General features: G+C 44.7%; 3 protein-coding genes across 6 annotated transcripts in view; 1 reads left to right on the top strand and 2 right to left on the bottom strand.

Moving 5' to 3' along the window:
* Nucleotides 1–4,834, top strand: pvalb7 (parvalbumin 7). Its single transcript, XM_010872694.3, has 5 exons — nucleotides 1–106; nucleotides 2,914–2,982; nucleotides 3,102–3,234; nucleotides 3,607–3,716; nucleotides 4,314–4,834. The coding sequence occupies exons 2-5, from the start codon at nucleotides 2,922–2,924 to the stop codon at nucleotides 4,340–4,342; spliced, it is 333 nt and encodes a 110-aa protein (XP_010870996.1). The 5' UTR covers nucleotides 1–106; nucleotides 2,914–2,921; the 3' UTR covers nucleotides 4,343–4,834.
* A 282-nt stretch (nucleotides 4,835–5,116) lies between these two features.
* baiap2l2b (BAR/IMD domain containing adaptor protein 2 like 2b) lies at nucleotides 5,117–15,567 on the bottom strand. 2 transcript variants are annotated; one of them, XM_029122573.2, is made up of 15 exons: nucleotides 15,329–15,567; nucleotides 13,951–14,363; nucleotides 13,665–13,740; nucleotides 12,423–12,509; nucleotides 10,102–10,163; nucleotides 8,991–9,062; nucleotides 8,090–8,179; nucleotides 7,931–7,998; nucleotides 7,731–7,794; nucleotides 7,483–7,587; nucleotides 7,165–7,267; nucleotides 6,666–6,873; nucleotides 6,315–6,380; nucleotides 5,869–6,234; nucleotides 5,117–5,710 (listed from the first exon to the last, which is right to left on the bottom strand). In XM_029122573.2, the coding sequence occupies exons 2-15, from the start codon at nucleotides 14,002–14,004 to the stop codon at nucleotides 5,635–5,637; spliced, it is 1,497 nt and encodes a 498-aa protein (XP_028978406.1). In that variant the 5' UTR covers nucleotides 14,005–14,363; nucleotides 15,329–15,567; the 3' UTR covers nucleotides 5,117–5,634. The 2 variants fall into 2 exon arrangements, with proteins under 2 accessions (XP_028978406.1, XP_028978407.1); XM_029122574.2 differs by having other exon boundaries at nucleotides 15,333–15,567.
* An 847-nt stretch (nucleotides 15,568–16,414) lies between these two features.
* Nucleotides 16,415–19,017, bottom strand: part of pla2g6 (phospholipase A2, group VI (cytosolic, calcium-independent)) — an 11,102-nt gene continuing 8,499 nt past the window's right edge. For all 3 annotated transcript variants that reach the window (XM_029122576.2, XM_034294343.1, XM_029122577.2), the window contains 5 exons: nucleotides 18,571–18,725; nucleotides 18,303–18,354; nucleotides 18,005–18,120; nucleotides 17,665–17,738; nucleotides 16,415–17,466 (listed from right to left, as the gene is read on the bottom strand). In XM_029122576.2, coding sequence (XP_028978409.2) covers nucleotides 17,319–17,466; nucleotides 17,665–17,738; nucleotides 18,005–18,120; nucleotides 18,303–18,354; nucleotides 18,571–18,725 — 545 coding nt within the window. In that variant the 3' untranslated portion in view covers nucleotides 16,415–17,318. The remainder of the gene's footprint in view (nucleotides 17,467–17,664; nucleotides 17,739–18,004; nucleotides 18,121–18,302; nucleotides 18,355–18,570; nucleotides 18,726–19,017) is intronic.

Here is a 19,017-nt window from a genome sequence, read left to right as displayed (position 1 = left end):
ACCCCCTCATCGCTTATCTTATCTCCATCTCCAGCCCCTCTCTACATCTCACCCTCACTCTCCTATCCTCTCTGTCCCTCTTCAGTCTTAGCCCAGCAACCTCCAGGTACGTCCCGACACTTGTCATTGGCTTTAGATTGTTAATGATTGTTTGGATTCAGTAGTTTTACCGCAAGCAAGCCGCTTGGGCTCTGCAGGAGACGCCGGACTTTTAACTTAACACAGTTCCATATTATGTTTTTGTGTTAGAAAGATATTGGGGGGGGGGATGGGGGGGATTTTTTTTTTTTTGCAAGCTGTCGGAGTTGTTGATGTTGATCTGCCGTGCATTCAAATATAGTGTGGATTGAACCGTGTGCGGTGATTATGAATAGCTGACGCCGAATGGTTCAAGTGGATTGGCTGGTTACAGGGAAGCATCCTTGCAGAACTTGCAACGGCACTTAGAGCCAGTTCTGAAGGACCGGACAGAATGCTGAGAACACGAGGAATTCTTAGAATACTTTGGAAAACAACCATTCTGTGTATTCTATGGTCTGCTTATGGATATCCTGGATTTTACCTGTGTGTGTGTGTGTGTGGGGGGGGGGGGATGGGGGGGGTGGGGGGGGGGGCGAGTGTGTGTGCAAACTAAGATGCTTCATGAGTCAATCAACAGTTATGGTATAGAATGCCAGGGCTGAAATATGACCTGGTGATGTACATAATGTTCACAGCTGGTCATATTGAAGCGTTGCATGGCACTAACTCCAAGCTGGTTGAATTTATGTGTCGCAGCAACACCCGTTGTCAACACCTGTAACCGGACACAGTGGGACACACCTAATATTGGGATAAATATATAATTATACCGAACCTTACATCATCTTAGAGGGAGAAAGGCATCTTGGTGTCTGCCAAGGTCGACTTCAAAGTGCAACAAGTGGGGCCCATTCCAAATCTAACATTAAACCTGTGATCCTATATACTTAAGGAGATATGGGATCATTTGATTGGTTAAAGCAGATGAGATGTCAGCCTATCCATTCACACTGCAAAACAGAGCAACAGCTATCTTATTGCTGACACCTGTAGAAATCCTCTCGAATCTCCACAGGTGCAGTGGGAAGTGTGGGTTTTAGCAGGTGATATGGACCACCGCCATAGTCTTGCTAGAATATCTTTTATGTTGGGTGGGGACATTTAACCATGTTGGGAACTTTTCCCAAATATTGCTGGTTTTCAGAAATCCTAGTACAAAGTACAAAGATGTAGTACAAAGGTGCCATGTTAAAGTACAAAGGTGATATTGTGCTTTGGTTCTACCTGTAAGGCTGCACTGCACCTGTCCACACATGTAGACACTACAGACACATTAGTGTAGGTTTGCTATCAGACATGGAGATGCCAAAGGCAACTGTCAAGTGGTTTCATTATTTCAGTGATGATTCTCATATATACATTTGAAAATGTATATTTGCACTAAAAATAATTGCCTTTAACTTCATGTAATGCTGACTGAAACCCACATTTACATAAGGCACACATGTATATACACATATATATGTATGTAAGGGAACTACACACACTCACACTGATACACTCAGGCAGACACACAGACACACACACACTAACAACATGACAACACAAAGACACGCTGACAACATGAAGACACATAACAACATGACAGCATGAAGACATGCTAACAACATGACAACATGAGACATGCTAAGATGACAACATACCTCCAGGCCAGGCCAGGCATTTTTGTTTAAACTGTCCTGTCTAATTCACTCAGAAGACCAATCACCTCAGCTGGAGGGTTCACAGACTTCCTAGCTATTCCTTCCAGATTCCAGTAATGCTTCATCCCTGACTATACTACTGGGAAACATGGAAGCCTGCAGATGCTAAATAGTAGAGATTTGGACCTTTTGCTGGAATTTTGTTGAGGTCCATACAGCTCTATAGATAGCTCTATCTATAGTACTGACAGTTTCATTAGAAATGTATTTTACCAAAGTTAGGGTTGCATGTAGAGTTGGACACAAAAGAGTATGTGAAAGAGAGCGCAATATTTAACACTTTTTATTGTTCCCAAGTCTGGACACGCTACCCTGTTGTGGGTAATGAGAGGGACCCATTTGTTTTTAACACCCAGCACAGCCCCTGTGCGCGCATGGCAACCACTTCACTTCGAAAATACCATGTGTGTCACACGCACGTCTGAAATATCTAATCCTGTACATACGCGCGCGCGCACACACACCCACAGACCCACACACGTGGGTTCTGTTTTTTCCCCACGAGCCGCTGAACGCACCATCTCAATGCACCTGCTCTTGCGCCACCACTCGGACACACCGCGACAGTTTCAGTACCGACATCTACAGCCTAGCGTCCTTCCGAGCAGGAATTCAACCTCCTGAGACGGGTTCACCAAGTAAGGCTAGCAGTAGAGGGACAGGTCAGTGGGCGATCACGTTGACCTGAGTGGGACTCGCCAAAGTCAACATGACTCCATATTGAGCCTGCAGCGGGATGGGTTCATACCGTTGCCTTATAAACGTCTTCCCGTCGAGCTCCGCCGGACCTCAGAGTCCGGGCCCGTCTGGCTTTATTTATGTCCGTGTCTTAAATTCCAAACTCTAATGGCCCTCGGTCAGCTTTCTCCTTCTCTGCTTTCTGCCAAGTTTCTCTGAGTGTCGGTTGGTCCCTGACCTGAGTGATACGGATCACTGGCCAGAACCAGGCGCTCTCCTTACTGTATGTTTGCCAGAGGTCATTTATTTACTGAGATCGCTCTCCCCACTGTCTGCCTGCCAGACTGAGGTATACATGACCACTGTCCAGTATATCGTCATGACCTCTGACCTCTGGACATTCTAATGTAATAATAAACGTCTGAACTCTTCTTCATCCCTCCCTCCCCAGTTACAGAGATGGCCGCCAAGGATCTTTTGAAAGCTGATGATATCAAGAAGGCTCTTGATGCCGTCAAAGGTGAGCAGGTTTTAAAACAAATTTTCAGCCAATTTTATGTTTTTTCTTTTCTGGTAAAAACATATTGAATAGCGTTAAGGGTTTAGTCTTTCTAATTCTAATTTCCCCCGTAACTTCAGCCGAGGGCTCCTTCGATCATAAGAAGTTCTTTGCTCTGGTCGGTCTGAAGGCCATGTCTGCTGATAATGTCAAGAAGGTGTTCAAGGCCATTGATGCTGATGCAAGTGGCTTCATTGAGGAGGAGGAGCTCAAGTAAGGGAGACACACACCCGCACAGACCAACGCACACCCGACACACCACCTACACAATGGCACACACTTTAATGAGAACACACACGGGGTCTTCTCTCGTTATCCTAAGGCCGAAGGGTTGGGAAATCTGTCGCAAACCTTTTAGATCCGCTGTTTAGTTGGCGGAGAAGCCGTGCGCGCGCATGAAAAAACTAAATCACTTGAAGAATGCGTTCCCGGGATTGCCTCCCGTAAGTGCCAGCTACCTGATGAGATGAGAGGTGGAGGACCGTCTCGATTCGTGGTCGAGACAGCCGTGGGAAGATTCAGTTGAGAAAAGACAAGTGATGCCTCATCCTTGACCTCTGACCTGTCACTTCACTCTGACCTTAGGTTTGTACTCAAGAGCTTCGCTGCGGACGGCAGAGACCTGACCGACGCGGAGACCAAAGCATTCCTCAAGGCCGCCGACAAGGATGGAGATGGCAAGATCGGCATCGACGGTGAGAGTGGACGAGGGACGGGGAGGGAAAAGGGGGACAGTGGGCGATGAGAGAGGGCAGTGTGGGGGGAGTGGTGGGGTGAGGGAGCAAGCCGAGGGGCGCGGGAGACAGAATGAGACAGACAGGGGATTGTGGGTTGTATCAAACGAGAACTGGGAATAACTGCTACCCCTGGAGCCTTGGATGGGCGTTTCCATTAGAAAATGAAGGAGACCAACAAGCTGTTGTTCATTTTATTCTGACACTCAAACCATTGAAAAATGATACCAACACTAAACCGCATGTTATCGGTAGATATGACCAATAGAGGGTATGTAAATGTATGACATATCTGAGGATATGACCAATAGAGGAGGGTATGTAAATGTATGACATATCTGAGGATATGACCAATAGAGGACGGTATATAAATGTATGACATATCTGAGGATATGTCCAATAGAGGACGGTATGTAAATGTATGACATATCTGAGGATATGACCAATAGAGGACGGTATGTAAATGTATGACATATCTGAGGATATGACCAATAGAGGAGGGTATCTAAATGTATGACATGTATGAAATTCTTCCTCTTCTCTTCTGCTCTTTTCCAGAGTTCGAGACTTTGGTCCACGAGGCGTAAAGGATACCCCTTCGTCCACCCCCCCTCCCCCTCCCCATGATTATGTTTTTAACTGCAGTGTCCCCTGCCATGCCTCCCCCCTGCCCAACCCACCACCTAAACCGCACCATCGGCCCCCCGGGTGAAGTCCCCCTTAGGTGTAAATTCAGGGTCAGCTTCTCCTCCCCGATACCATCGTTCATTAACAGCGGGGTGAATGCCGACTGACCCGAAGGTCTGCGTCTAGGGGCGACCTCACCCTCTTGGCACCGTGCAGGCTGTTCCGAAGATGCCCACCGGCGGCGGAGGTAGAGGGGGGACAAACCCAACAACCACCCGATCACGTACCCAACACTACTAGGGTTGCATATTTCTGGTAACTTTCCCCACAATTCCCCACAGTTTTCCCCAGACGTCCCGCTTGGGAAGGTCCTGGAGTTAGGAATGATAATGTAAGAGAACCTGGGAATTCCCCAAACAGGAATTTATGAAAAACTGGGGGGGGAGAGTCTGGAAAAAGTTATCAGAATTTTGCCCATAGGCACTACTGTATTTATTGTCATTTTTTATACTATAGCAACACACTGTATCTATGTGTCCTGTTTTGATCTGAAAAGCTCATGACTGTCTGATGTTAAAAGATGATACTATAATGTACCCAACGCCTTCCTGTCCTCTCCCACTGTCGATAGAACCCATCACACCTCGCTGTCGGTGTGCTCCAAATGGAATACTATTCCCTTTTAAGTACACTACTTCAGAAGGGTGCCCAGAAGGAAATAGGGAGCCAGTCTATTAGGATGCAACCTGTCTATTTCTCTCTTGTTTCTCATACATACTTGTACCTCCCTCCTCTCCTCCCTCCCTCCCTCCTCTCATCCCTCCCTCCCTCCCTCCTTCCTTTCTTCCTCTCTTGTCTGGTCATGTAAATGAATACAGTGATGAATAAAGAAGAGGTAGAGCTGTGAAGAGAGATAAATGATCAGAATAATAAATAATAAATAAAATGCCTCGAGTGAAATGACCTGTTTATTTATAATCATGAATAGTTACGTATTTATTTTACTCTTAACTGAACATTACAAACAGTCCGGCGAGGAGACAACAAACTATACATTTCATAATGCACTGCCCTATTTCACAACAAAAATAGCAATCACTGGGAATAAACTGAAAAACACAAACATTTGTAAAGGTGCTTAATCACATGATTCTTTTTTACATGATGTTCTACAACTACATATTCTATCTAATGAAATGGACACGAGGACACAATTTTCTTGACCGTGTCTAAATCTCTGTGTGCTAATTGGTCAGTGGATCCTGGGTGCCGATCTATCATTGGTGGTGGTTGGTTTAAGCTTCACTGTCGCAAACGGATTGGATCCCCTGCAACAGATCAGGTGATATGGAGACAACAAGCACTCAACAGGGATGAGAAAAATCAACACACACAGGCACGCACACAAAACACACACTGACATTCACACCCTGAGATGCGCACACACATACACACACGTACACGCACATACACGCACACTTCCTACCTGGGAAAAAGTGGATTTTCTCCAGAAGCTCTAAGTGGTGATAATGACTCAGGTTTTCTTTCAGGGAAGGGAGATTGGATTGGTTGAAAGTCAGCTGAACTCATTGTGGTTGCCTGAGGAGGAGGAGGAGGGGGAGGAGGAGGGGGCGGGAGCTCGTTATAGGTCTTTGCGATAATGGGCCTTGTCCCAATCTCTGGCTCCGCCCTCCTCTCAGGTAGGGGGGAGATTGGTTGGAAGTCAACAGAGGCCCTACGAGCGGGAGGGGCTGGGGACAGGATGTTGTCGTGGGCCTTCTCTGATTGGTCTGTGGAGGTGTCGGAGGGATCCAATATGTTGTTCATGCTGTGCCTCCTCACGGATGAGCCACTGTAGAGGTCAAAGGTGAACTGTGAATGCCTGACAGAGGGCTCGATTGATTGACAGCTTGACTGATTTACATACTGCACCTGAACCCTGAGAGGCTGGAGAACTCTTCGACAGGACCGACGTAAGCTGCCGGGAACCAGCCCTGGCTGTCGGAATAAGAGAGGAACACCAGAGAAACCTCACAGAACCCTCACTTGAAACGGGCCGGCCCCGTTTACACGGGCAGCACCGTTCTGATCTTTGGCCCAATAATTGGTAAACGAGCGCATCAGTTACGACCCAGTGTGAGAAATACATATCGCTATCGAGCAGATTTTGTGGGATTTTTATTTTAGACATCTTCACATTTATACCCAACCGGCCCTTTCTATCTTTATCATTCTATCAACACACCCACCCATCAATCCGTCCATCCCCGCCCCCCAACTCACCGCAGGCTGCTGTCAGTCCGTCCGTACAGCCACCCGTTCCTCGGCTCCTGGACCAGCACGGTGATCGTCTCTCCCTGGCCGAAGGGAAGCAGTTTGGGGTTGGAGGAGGGCGGATGGGACACCAGGGCTCTCATGGTTCTGCCGCCACCCAGGCCCAGGGACTCCCCCACCGAGGAGGAGCGCGACCGGCTCGGGAGGGGCGAAGGAGCTGGGGGGTGGAAGGACCAGGTAGGGGGGGGGAAGTAGTGGGGGAGAGGAGAAAGATGAGAAAGAGAGGCAGATCAGAGAAGGGTTCAACCTGAGAAAAGCACTCGTGGTAACGGACAAAAACGTCTGCATTTACAAAAGACAAATGAAATAAACTCCAGAGAAAAAACAAGCGGTTGGTAATGTTACGTGCTCTTTGGGGTGCAGTCAAGTCTGTTGCGTGTATCCAAGTCTTCTGGCAGGCGCGCATGCATGCACGCACACACACACACACACTCTTTGGATGACCCACCTCTAGAGGGCACTCTCCCCAGGGCCTGCTGTTCTCTCCTGGCCCAGGACATGTCTGTGTCCTCGCCCAGTGTCTGGAGGAAAGAGCTCACTGAACCACGCAGCTGAGAGACGGAGATGGATGGATGGACAGACAGATAAAAGATAGATGGATATAGGAATATGAATATACTATAGACATAGATAAATAGATGGCAGAACCTGGTTGAGGTAGATCTGATCCTGGGTCAGTTATAAACCTGGCTGAGGCAGAGCTGATCCTGGGTCAGTTATAAACCTGGCTGAGGCAGAGCTGATCCTGGGTCAGTGCCTACAGTACCTGTGCCTCCTGGTCAGGGTGGGTGGGCGTACGGGGTCTGGAGCCTCGTGTCTCTTTCACCTTCTCCTTCCATCCATCTGCCTTTTGCTGCAGAGACACCCCTGTCTGTGGAACAATAGGTGCATCTCAAAACACTTCCTCTGTGTGCGCGCGCGTGTGTGTGTGTGTGTGTACTCGTGTGTGTGCGCGTGTGTGTGCTCGTGTGTTTGCGCGTGTGTGTGTGTGTGTGTGTGCTCGTGTGTGTATACCTTGTTGATGAGGAAGAGGAGTGATTGTGTCAGTCCGCAGTGTTTCTCTGCCAGGAAGCGATATCTAATAATAACAGTCAACATGATCGTCTTCATCAATAGTTATGTACTCCTCTTTGTGTTAAATGTTATACTAATGATGTATTCCTCTTTGTGTTAATAATTATACTAATGATGTATAGATTATTTTGAAGTTGTACCTCCTCTCCTCCTCCTTCATTATTTCCTGTTGACTCTGTCTAAGGTACTGCATGTACTCACTGTGCTCCTGGAGAACACACACACAAAGACACCATTAGAGTACAGAACGTGGTAGTGTGGGACAGAGGCGAACTGTAAAGGCGTGTGTGTGTATGTACCAGTGAGTCTCTGAAAGCTCCTCGTCTCAGCTGTCTCTCCAGAGTTTCCGCCTGGTTCCTCACCTCCAGCTCGTAAACCCTGCGACTGCCCTATGGAGGGGAAAAGTGTCTTAGCAACAGACACACACAGAAACAAAAACAAACGCACAATCACACACACACACACACACATTTAAAAAAGTATTTATATTTAAATTCCAATCTACCATCACCCTAACCCCAAACTTAAACCTAACCCCAACCCTAATACACAGACTTAAACCTAACCCCAACCCTAATACACAGACTTAAACCTAACCCCAACCCTAATACACAGACTTAAACCTAACCCCAACCCTAATACATAGACTTAAACCTAACCCCAACCCTAATACACAGACTTAAACCTAACCCCAACCCTAATACACAGACTTAAACCTAACCCCAACCCTAATACACAGACTTAAACCTAACCCCAACCCTAATACACAGACTTAAACCTAACCCCAACCCTAATACACAGACTTAAACCTAACCCCAACCCTAATACACAGACTTAAACCTAACCACAACCCTAATACATAGACTTAAACCTAACCCCAACCCTAATACATAGACTTAAACCTAACCCCAACCCTAATACACAGACTTAAACCTAACCCCAACCCTAATGCATAGCATTAAACCTAACCCCAACCCTAATACATAGACTTAAACCTAACCCCAACCCTAATACACAGACTTAAACCTAACCCCAACCCTAATGCATAGCATTAAACCTAACCCCAACCCTAATACACAGACTTAAACCTAACCCCAACCCTAATACACAGACTTTTGGTGACTTTTGGTGACTTGCTCAAGGTAAATAAAACGTGTACACACACATACACAAACACACACACAAACTGAAGATACTCACATCAATGTACTCCTCATCTAGCTTGATATTCTTCTCCATGGCCTGTAACACTTCTACCTGAAACCAGAGAAACTGGAAACGGAAGAAGATCAATGATACATACGGTGATGTAGTGGGATAATGAATAGGAGATGTAGTGGGACAATGAATAGGAGATGTAGTGGGATAATGAATAGGAGATGTAGTGGGACAATGAATAGGAAATGTAGTGGGACAATGAATAGGAGATGTAGTGGGACAATGAATAAGAGATGTAGTGGGACAATGAATAAGAGATGTAGTGGGATAATGAATAGGAGATGTAGTGGGATAATGAATAGGAGATGTAGTGGGACAATGAATAGGAGATGTAGTGGGACAATGAATAGGAGATGTAGTGGGATAATGAATAGGAGATGTAGTGGGATAATGAATAGGAGATGTAGTGGGACAATGAATAGGAGATGTAGTGGGACAATGAATAGGAGATGTAGTGGGATAATGAATAGGAGATGTAGTGGGATAATGAATAGGAGATGTAGTGGGATAATGAATAGGAGATGTAGTGGGACAATGAATAAGAGATGTAGTGGGATAATGAATAGGAGATGTAGTGGGATAATGAATAGGAGATGTAGTGGGATAATGAATAAGAGATGTAGTGGGATAATGAATAGGAGATGTAGTGGGATAATGAATAGGAGATGTAGTGGGATAATGAATAGGAGATGTAGTGGGATAATGAATAGGAGATGTAGTGGGATAATGAATAGGAGACGTAGTGGGATAATGAATAGGAGATGTAGTGGGATAATGAATAAGAGATGTAGTGGGATAATGAATATGAGATGTAGTGGGATAATGAATAGGAGATGTAATGGCAAAATGAATAGAAGATGTAATGGTAAAGTGATTAACTGATGTAGTGGCAAAATAAATAGATTGATAATAATAATATGCTTGACAGTTTACCACAGGTTGAGCTGTGTGTGGAAAAGAAAACACACGCACTATTAAGCAGAGATCACACAGGCTAAAGACAGTGGAAATACAAGAAAAAAATTATTTTTCTAAATATACAAAGAAAGGACATAAATCCAAACTACATGCATGTAGATAAACAGATGCTAACCACTCCCTCCATTTCCGCTGTGAGTCTTCTCTGTGTCTCAGATATCTGTACCAGGACATCTCCTGTGGGATCCATATGCATACAGCATTAGTATTGCTAATTAGCGGTGACAATAACACCACAGGCAATGAATGGGAGCCACGCATCAGACCTAGCAGCCGAGTTCTATATGCCATGCTAATTAGCCTGTACGAAAGCATCACATACGGAATTAATAGGGCCGGGCATCAACACGAGGCTAGCCTGACAGCGAAGTTACAGCAGGTTAGCCAGGTCAGTGCAGTAGCGTGACCAGAGCAGAGCATCGGGTGATCCACACTTTGAATTATAGATTGACACGGTCTTTCAGCTTCACTCAGTTCATTAGCTCCCTTGACCTTCTGTGTGTGTGTGTGTGTGTGGCCGGGGTATGTTTTACAAATGTTGCTTGGGGACCAAATATACTTTGGTCCGGGGCTTCATGAGGAAAAACACAAATATCCATTCAAATAAATTTTCATTAGGAAACTAACATTGGAAACTAGTCAGGCTCCTTCTCCCAAAAAGTTAAGTAAATACAACTAAATAAATTCAAAATGGACGACGGGTGCTAACAAGACATACAGTGTCTTTCCCAGTAACAATAAATAAATAAAGAAATGCTTCACATTAAAGACCGTAACTTTTACAAGGACCACCAGCAGCCGGCCGGACTGTATGTGGTTTGGGTCCATGTACAGACACTGTAGCAGCAGATATAAGTAGCAGTGAAAGGATCAGAAACGGCGCCAGCGTATGTGGTTATGGTCAACTGCTTCTGCGATGTCGACACACGTGTGTATATGTCATGTGTAAACGGGCGTGCGTGGCATGTGAGTGTGTGTGTCTGTGTGTGCACCTATATTCAATACTGAAGGGATAGCGCCAAAACAAGACTATTGACCATCTTAGGCATAACTCATTTAACTATGGCAGCCCTGTTTAGCGGTCTTATGAACCGCTTCAAACCCGGGCCTGGTTCTGACAGACAATCAAACGCCGATCCCGAACACCATGTCTGCCGCGTGATGGTACAGAGGACAGGCTGTGGTACGGGCGGCCGGTGGTTGTCTATTTCTAGGGTGTTCCCCCGACAGCGCACAGTTAAAAGGTCTTGTGTGACAGGGAGCGGGCCCCAGCGGTGACCTCTGAAGGGAGGTCAGCAGACACGGCGACCAGACGTGACGCAGCCGGTTAGGATGCTCTGAGGACAGGAAGTCAAAGTGGTCAGTCCGGGGGTCCAGGTTTGCTCTGCAACGGGCTCGCCGGTGGTTGGAGACATCCACGAAGACACCGGCCCGTACGGCGACCGATGCCCTGAGGATCATGTTTGCGCTGGTTCGGGTGATGGTCAAGCTAGCACCTTCTTTGTCATGAATAATGTCCACGAGGCCAGATCAGTGCCGGCGTGATTTAAATGACGACGGTAAAAACCAAGTCCCAGATCTAAAGATTAGGTCCAATTAGTGGAGGCATCGGAGGTAAGGGGTGAGATTAGGGTCAAAGTTACCGATAGAGTTTAGAGTAGGAGTTAAGTGACCAAATGTGTGATGACAGCACCTTGTTGTCAGCGTACATTCAGCTCTATCTTCAAACTGAGAGTGATAACCTCCAGGGATTTCCTGCCCTTTTGCAGCTCTTGGTAAATGGAAGGTGAACTGGCGTAACAGGAACTGTCTCTGCTTGGCCTTACAAATGAAGACACATCAGTGACTCAGGCCCAGAAAAGCCAAACAAGGCCAAACCAGTATCATTACCTGTGGGGGGGGGGGGGGGGGGCAGACACAGTGACGGGTCTTCCCTCCAGATCAAGATTCATGACAAAGCACACCCAACCCGGGCCCGTATGAGTTTGGAGGAGTGTGATTGATTAGCCTGTCCACACGCCTGTGTGCAGTCAATTATTGAAGGCATAGGAGCCGGACTGTCCAACCGAATAACAACTCTGAGCTGTTTATCAGGCTCTCATCTCGTCTGTATAACACACCCTCTACCAAAACAACCTCAAAGTTACTCAAAGACATTGAGACGCAGGTTGGTAATATATATTCTCAGAAAAGGAACACCCAGAGACGTACACACACGCAAACACACATGGTTTTTACCATCCCTGAGCAGACCCAAAAAGGGATTCTCATTCAAATTCCTACTTTCTATAACATTTCAAATTCCCCCGACCCAAGCCTAAACGCTGACACAAATTCTAAACTTAGTTCTATATTTTACTCTACACCCAACCCGGGACCCAAATGGAGGACAGATGAAATGTAAAACAAAGGAGACATAAACACACACACACTTACCCAGAGAGCGAGATGAGAGTGTGTGAAGGGCCTGTTCTCCCATCTTAGCCACAGCACTGAAGTAGGCCTCACTGGTAACGGCCAAGGCTGCAACACACACACACACACACACACGCACACGCCAGGTTTCTCTATCCTTACGGGGACACAAAATCATTCACATGGAAAATCCTATGTTCACAAACGACAAACCTAAACACAACACGTCGCATCAACAATCTACAAGAAAACACAATTTACCATTGCTGCTATTAACGCACAAGCGTGGCTAAATCTATCAAACAAAATTATAATAGAAAATAAATAACCAATTATTTAATTGATAATTTTAATAATTTAATTTATTAAATTGCAAAACAACTGCAGTAATGAATGACATCTCAGCTGCCTTTAATAAATTGCATTCATCTTTTATTTAACCATTATTTCATCAGCTAATTCAACTGGGAACCATTTGTCATTTTTCAATGATGAATTTGCCGAAGGCATTCAAATAAAGATGACAAAACAGCACACAGAACAACATGAATAATGTACAAAATAAACACAAATGAACTAATAAAACGATGTAAGTAAACAGACAATAAACATATTAGACTAAATACATTAATGTTTATGTTGTACAGTGTTGACATAGAAATGTGCTATGTAGAACAAACATGCCACTAATGTAGAATAACGAATCTCATCTGCTCTATTCCTGTCTGAGAGCGTTTTATAACTGAATGTGGCCCTGACACAGATTACCATGAGTCTTGGTCCAGGAATAGCTTAGCAGTTATGGTGCTTTAGTTACCATGTGGGAAGTGTAAATTTACCACACACAACTTTAAAAAATCCAGAGTACCTACTTTGCAGATTGTCACCTCAGACATCATCGACTATGAAAATGAGCTCTACCACAACCTTTGCAATTTAAATGCAAAAATGAAACTAGTAATTGAAGGTTCAGTGTTTTTTTAAACACGTTAATGAGCTTAATGAGCTTAATCGCAGCACTTATTTAATATCTGAAACAGCCATTAGATAATTTGCCTCTCTCAACAAGCTCAAAGTATGTAACTGGTAGGCTACTTATGCACTGACAACAGATATTTCCCCACCCCTAATTGATTATCAAAGCTGCATAACGCAAGAGCATCTGGGCGGGATTCTGTTCACCCTTTAAAATGGAGGGGGCCCAAATCTACTCCCACGCGCACTCACTGATTCACCCACGCGCACATTACTGTAGATACTTACCCTGGAAAGCCTTGACATAGCTGTTCCCTAATGTAACTAGAGCCTGTAGGCCTGGGTTGAACTGTTCCATCAGGTTCTATGGAAGAGAACCCAGAAGAAACAAGAACACGTAAGTGTTGGTTTCTTAAGGAGATAAAGTTTGTTCATGATTGTCCCATATACATTCACCCTGTAATAACCTCCATTCAACACAGTATTACCATGTTGGAGATTAGATTACTGCCAGTAATCTATATTTACCAGAATGCTGGCAGTGTACCTCCATATAACTATAAAAGGTACTCACCGTGTACACGGACAACGTTGACCTATGTAGCTGATCGCTGTTAGCACCCGACATCGTAACGGACGTTTCCTCCCGCAAAATATATTATAAATAAAAATGAATGAATAATTAAAAAAACGGTATTGTCTTGAACTATTTACAAAATGAAAAATTGTGTAATGTATTGAACTTTCTCCAAAATGGAAAACTAAACAGCTATTTAGCGTTTATCTTTTCTTCCCTTGCCAGTCTGTCTCTTGATGTTAATAGTCAACTTCGTTTTATCGTCCTTTCTGACAATGATAACCTTCTGTTATGTTCTTATCTCCCTTATTGACTAATAAGCCTTTTCATCCCTCAGTCGACTGCGGCTTTACTGAGACGGAGAGAGAGACATCGATACGGCCAAGACTGAATTATTGATGGAGGGATCACTGTGAAAGGAAAGTAAGGAAAAAGATGGTTGGAAACATCACCTGTGAAACATAAAATAAGCCAAAAACCAGGAGGCCAAAACATTTTATGACTAGTAGGCCTATATTAGATAAATAAAAAATAACTATTACAATAGTTTAACATTTCTGGGAGAACAAAACAGCAGCTTACGCGTTTACATCATCAAGACAATGCATACGTATATACAACGTAGTCTCAACATTGAACAGCGGAGACTCATCTAATGATGGGTAGGGCTACCCTTTTTACATGTCATATGTAATGTTTTGTTGCAAGAAATGCCGTTATTGCAACAAATGTTCTGCAAAGAAGGCCTGGAGTAGTCTCAACAGCACCCTCTAGGGTAGAACCGTGGTGTAGGGGTAAAAATAAATACCATTCTACTCTCCCGATTCAACACAATGGATGCTCGTGAGACTCCAGACAGTTGAGGCTGGCAGGATTTTATTATATTGCAATTATCTTTAAATTAAAGGCATTAGGAAACGCCATTAGTCCTTTAATAAAAATAAGTAGCAACTTATTGTGTCCCAGCGTGCCTGCCACTCCGAAATGCTAACGTTTAACTGTTAAGGAGCTTTTTAAAAAAAAAAAAAGCTTGAGTTGTGGAGTTATATCAAGGTCGCCAAGCGTCCCTTGCCAAGAGGGTAAAGAACTACTGTCGCAATGGATACGCAAACAAGAAATAAAACGGCTAGTTACAACAAAAAATAACATGCCAACTGGTACAAGAATGTAATTGAACGGCTTGCCGTGCTGACTGGATGGGATGACTCGACTGTCAGTTTTCCCAAAAACCCGTATATAGACATACACACAATAATTTACACATGAATTTGCGTAGACTGAGAAATTCCTAGCCGTTTTGTCTGCCCTGTGTGATTTTTTGTGGAAGACTTCATTACCAACGACCTATGATAAGCCTCACACAGCTACTACTTACTTACTCAGATGCCAACTCGTCATGTTTCGCCCTTTAGCGTGTGCCCCCTTCCCTACACCGCGAGTCGTGTTCATATGTATCTATGACATAACGTGATGGATACAGGTTCACGTGTGTGGGAAGTTCAGTGTAAATCTGGTGTCGTCCCCTTTTTATCCTAACACGCCTTTCATAAATGCTTTAGTTGAAAATAATTAGTCTTCCATGCCCTTTCGAAGATTTGCCGACTGTGCGGTACTCCGTCCTCCAGCCTCCAATGATATCGCCACAAAAGTTATATCACTTCGCATTCAATTTAGAAATGAAAATGAGATTAACAACTTGGAACGGCTCCAGAGGGTAATATTTTATTCATTTTATTTAGTACACCTCAAAACCAAATACAAAACAGCACATAGTAGAAAACAGAAACTGATAAACAAAAAACAGAAAGTGGCATTTTTATTTCGGGGAAAAACTGTAAATCTGCATCTGAATAGCACCCTAGTCTCAGTGCCATACTTTTGACCAAGGCCCTGAGGGAAAAGGGCGCCATTTTGTACTGACAATAGTATACATAGACAGTTATTGCACGTAGATAGTATCACTGACCGTTAGGAAGGGGTTGTTCAATTGGTCTTTAAATGCACACTGTAACAAAATGTTTTGCAATGCAAAACATACCTTTCTTGTTAGACACATTCTTATTGTCTCTCATTTGGTTTTGAGCCCAATGAAAATGGTCCAGGCGAGGCGGTTATGATTTAAGTGGTTAAGACACACAGGAGGGATACGGAAAATAAGTGAACACGGGGACACCGATTAGGGCCCCATTCATTATTAATAATGTAGGAAAACCCATGTTCAGTAAAAGGTTCTTATTCGGTAAGTTCAGTCATTGGTTTTGGTCCGTTTAGTTAAGGGTATTCAACTCTTACCCCTACGAGGTCCGGAGACCGCCGGTTTTCTATTCTGCCTTCTTATGAATTGCACACATCTGGTGTCCCTCAGTACCTGACTAGAAGGTCATAATAAAAAAAAAGGTCCAGAGATGAGTTTGAGGGGTTTAGTTTGTAGTTAATTTTAGTATAGGGACACGGACTATACAAAAAAAAAAAAAAAACTTGTCTAGCTTCACATGCATTGACCAGGCTGACTGGCCCATGGCAATCTAGCTGTGTCAGTCAAACAGTACAGCGAGCAAAACTGCAGAACAAATTTCACCAGAAAACAAATATTTTTATTTCTTGTTGCTTTTAACTGCAAAAAGTGCTGTCCAAGTTCAGTAGGTGGCAGATCAGATGATAAACGACTTGCATTAGCAATCACCAGTTGAAGGGGCATTTTAATTGCTATTTTCCAGTGCTATTCTGGTTACAATTAATAATGTATGAGACGTTATGAACACAGAATGAGATACAGTCACATTATGGTGCCCCTTGTTGGGAGAAACAAATGGCCTCATCAATGTCAATGGTGTTATGTCCATTCTATGGATTCTATATCTGCCGCAAAGCATAATCACAGACATTTACTGATTCTATGTGTTCGAACGTGCTACAAGACAGTGACTAATATGATGTAAATGTGTCATTATGGTTATCTTGAGGGATCAGCTCAGCCTGTCAGAGGTACTGATAGAATGAGCGCTAACAGCTAGCATTTTCTTTGGGAGCTTTTTTCAGCCTGTCAGTCTTTTTAGGTACAAAATGATTTGATACTTGGTTTCAGTAACTGCAAAGCTGAATCATAATTTATATATGTTTCTTTCCTTCTTTACTTTGCATTTCCAAAAGCAGCTTTTTTTCCTCACATTCTCCAGTCTACCGTGAGGAGTGAAAGAGTTAGCAGGTTTCTCCTACCTCATCCCATCACTCCCTTTTCAGTCAAACCTTCAGCGGACTGTCATTCTGTAACAGCCTGGTGTCTCTCTGCCGGCCGTTCTCCCCAAATCTAGAGATCCATCCGGCTCCAGCACATCACCTCACCTCCCTCCCCTCCCCCCCCTCCTTCAGCAGTTGCTGAGTAGTTGCTGTGCCAGGAGTTTCACGTTCTCCCTCTGCTCGTACAGGTACATCTGAGTCTCCCACATCATGTCCACCAGCACGGAGTCACTCACCTCATCCAGCATCACCTCCTGGGAGAGCTGAGGGCTCAGTCTGGGCGAGAGGGAGGGGGGTGGGCGAGAGGGAGGGGGGTGGGCGAGAGGGAGGGGGGTGGGCGAGAGGGAGATATGGTTGTGGAAAAAGAGAGAGGGGGAGAAAGAGGGAGGCGGAGGGTAACAAAGAGGACCGTTAAACATTTTTCTCCTGCTGACTGTCTGATGCATACCAACAGGTGCTGACCGGCAGACCTACCTGTTGTAGATGATGTCGGCCATCTCACACCAAGCTCTGGCGCGGTCCACGGCACAACCGTCTGAGTCGGTACACTGGGAGGGCAGACAGTGTCCATACACATTAGTAATCTACCCGTTAAACTGGAGCTCACCAAATCGTGGCAGCGCAACGGTTTCACTGGTTCCGACCAGATCATCCACAGTCAATACGACATCATAGATGTCTAGTTAGAAGCAACCTGTGGACTGCAGACTAAAAAAATAGCACAGGCTTATTTATGCAGATGCGTCCCAGGTGACACAATTTAATAGAAATAAATGAATAAACAAATACATCTAAATTGGTAAAGCCAGCTTACGCAGTCCACAAGCATCTTGCCAAGTTCCTTGGCTCCCACGAAGCTCTTGGCCAGTTCCAGAGGGTTGGAGGGCCTAAACACATCCACCGAATTGACCACCACCTGAGGAGGTTTACCTGGCCCAAATAATTATCAAGACTATTACATAAAAATATCATAACATATACATGTGAATCAGTTGGCCAATTCCAGAGGTTTAGATGGTCTAAAGACCTCCACTGCTATCTGAAAATCCTTAACTGCCCAAAAATACAATTTTACCAGAAACATTATGATTCAGACATTATTTTACACTCACCTGTCCCTAAAGAGACAACCACCCCGAGACGCCGCACCTCTGACCCACGGCCCTGGGGAGGGAGGGAGGGGCTTAACATTGACCATTCTCAAACTTAATGTAAAGTGAAGCTGAATGTTGGAGGATGTACAGTGCAATTTTACAACAAATACAGAGATTGTTTCGGTTAAATTGGTTTGCATGTTTCCAATGGGTTCTTCATAACAGGAATTCTGCAACCGTAACATTTTAGGAAAGCCTCGACCCATTCATCTAGGTTCTGCCACACCTCAGCTTTCAGGGCCTTGTTGTATTGGTGGATTTCCGTCATGGCATCCAACGTAGGGTTATTGGCTAGCAGCCCTCCATCTAGAAACCGCCCCATTGGTCGAAAGTAGGTGGGGGCGGCACCACTGGAGCGGGCGGCTCTCCATACAACCTGCTCTGATAGGATGAGAGGGTGGAGCTAAGCGTCAATAAGACAAATAGATTGGGGAATTGGTGACTATGGGCCTCAATGTGATCATTTTGTGTATGGGCATGAACATGGGCACGCAGGCAGACAAACAGAACACCCACCACACACAGACAACCCACCACACACAGACACACCACAGACAACCCACCACACACACAGACAACCCACCACACAGAACACACACACACAGAACACACACACACCTTGGTCCGTCACCTTCCTACGTTTTTTAACCGGCTCCAGAGTGTATCCAACAAT

Source organism: Esox lucius, chromosome 9, assembly GCF_011004845.1.
Source record: "Esox lucius isolate fEsoLuc1 chromosome 9, fEsoLuc1.pri, whole genome shotgun sequence".
Lineage (NCBI taxonomy): Eukaryota > Metazoa > Chordata > Actinopteri > Esociformes > Esocidae > Esox > Esox lucius.
This window is presented reverse-complemented; position numbering and strand designations above follow the sequence as displayed.

What these genes read in the sequence shown, in the direction of transcription:
- pvalb7 (XM_010872694.3), top strand. Translation starts at nt 2,922, where the DNA reads ATGGCCGCCAAGGATCTTTTGAAAGCTGATGATATCAAGAAGGCTCTT. An exon ending in GGCTCTTGATGCCGTCAAAG is followed by an intron (nt 2,983 to 3,101) that starts GTGAGCAGGTTT and finishes CCGTAACTTCAG; the next exon opens with CCGAGGGCTCCTTCGATCAT. An exon ending in ATTGAGGAGGAGGAGCTCAA is followed by an intron (nt 3,235 to 3,606) that starts GTAAGGGAGACA and finishes CTCTGACCTTAG; the next exon opens with GTTTGTACTCAAGAGCTTCG.
- baiap2l2b (XM_029122573.2), bottom strand. Translation starts at nt 14,004, where the DNA reads ATGTCGGGTGCTAACAGCGATCAGCTACATAGGTCAACGTTGTCCGTG. An exon ending in TAGATGAGGAGTACATTGAT is followed by an intron (nt 8,180 to 8,990) that starts GTGAGTATCTTC and finishes TCCCCTCCATAG; the next exon opens with GGCAGTCGCAGGGTTTACGA. An exon ending in CGGACTGACAGCAGCCTGCG is followed by an intron (nt 6,381 to 6,665) that starts GTGAGTTGGGGG and finishes TTATTCCGACAG; the next exon opens with CCAGGGCTGGTTCCCGGCAG.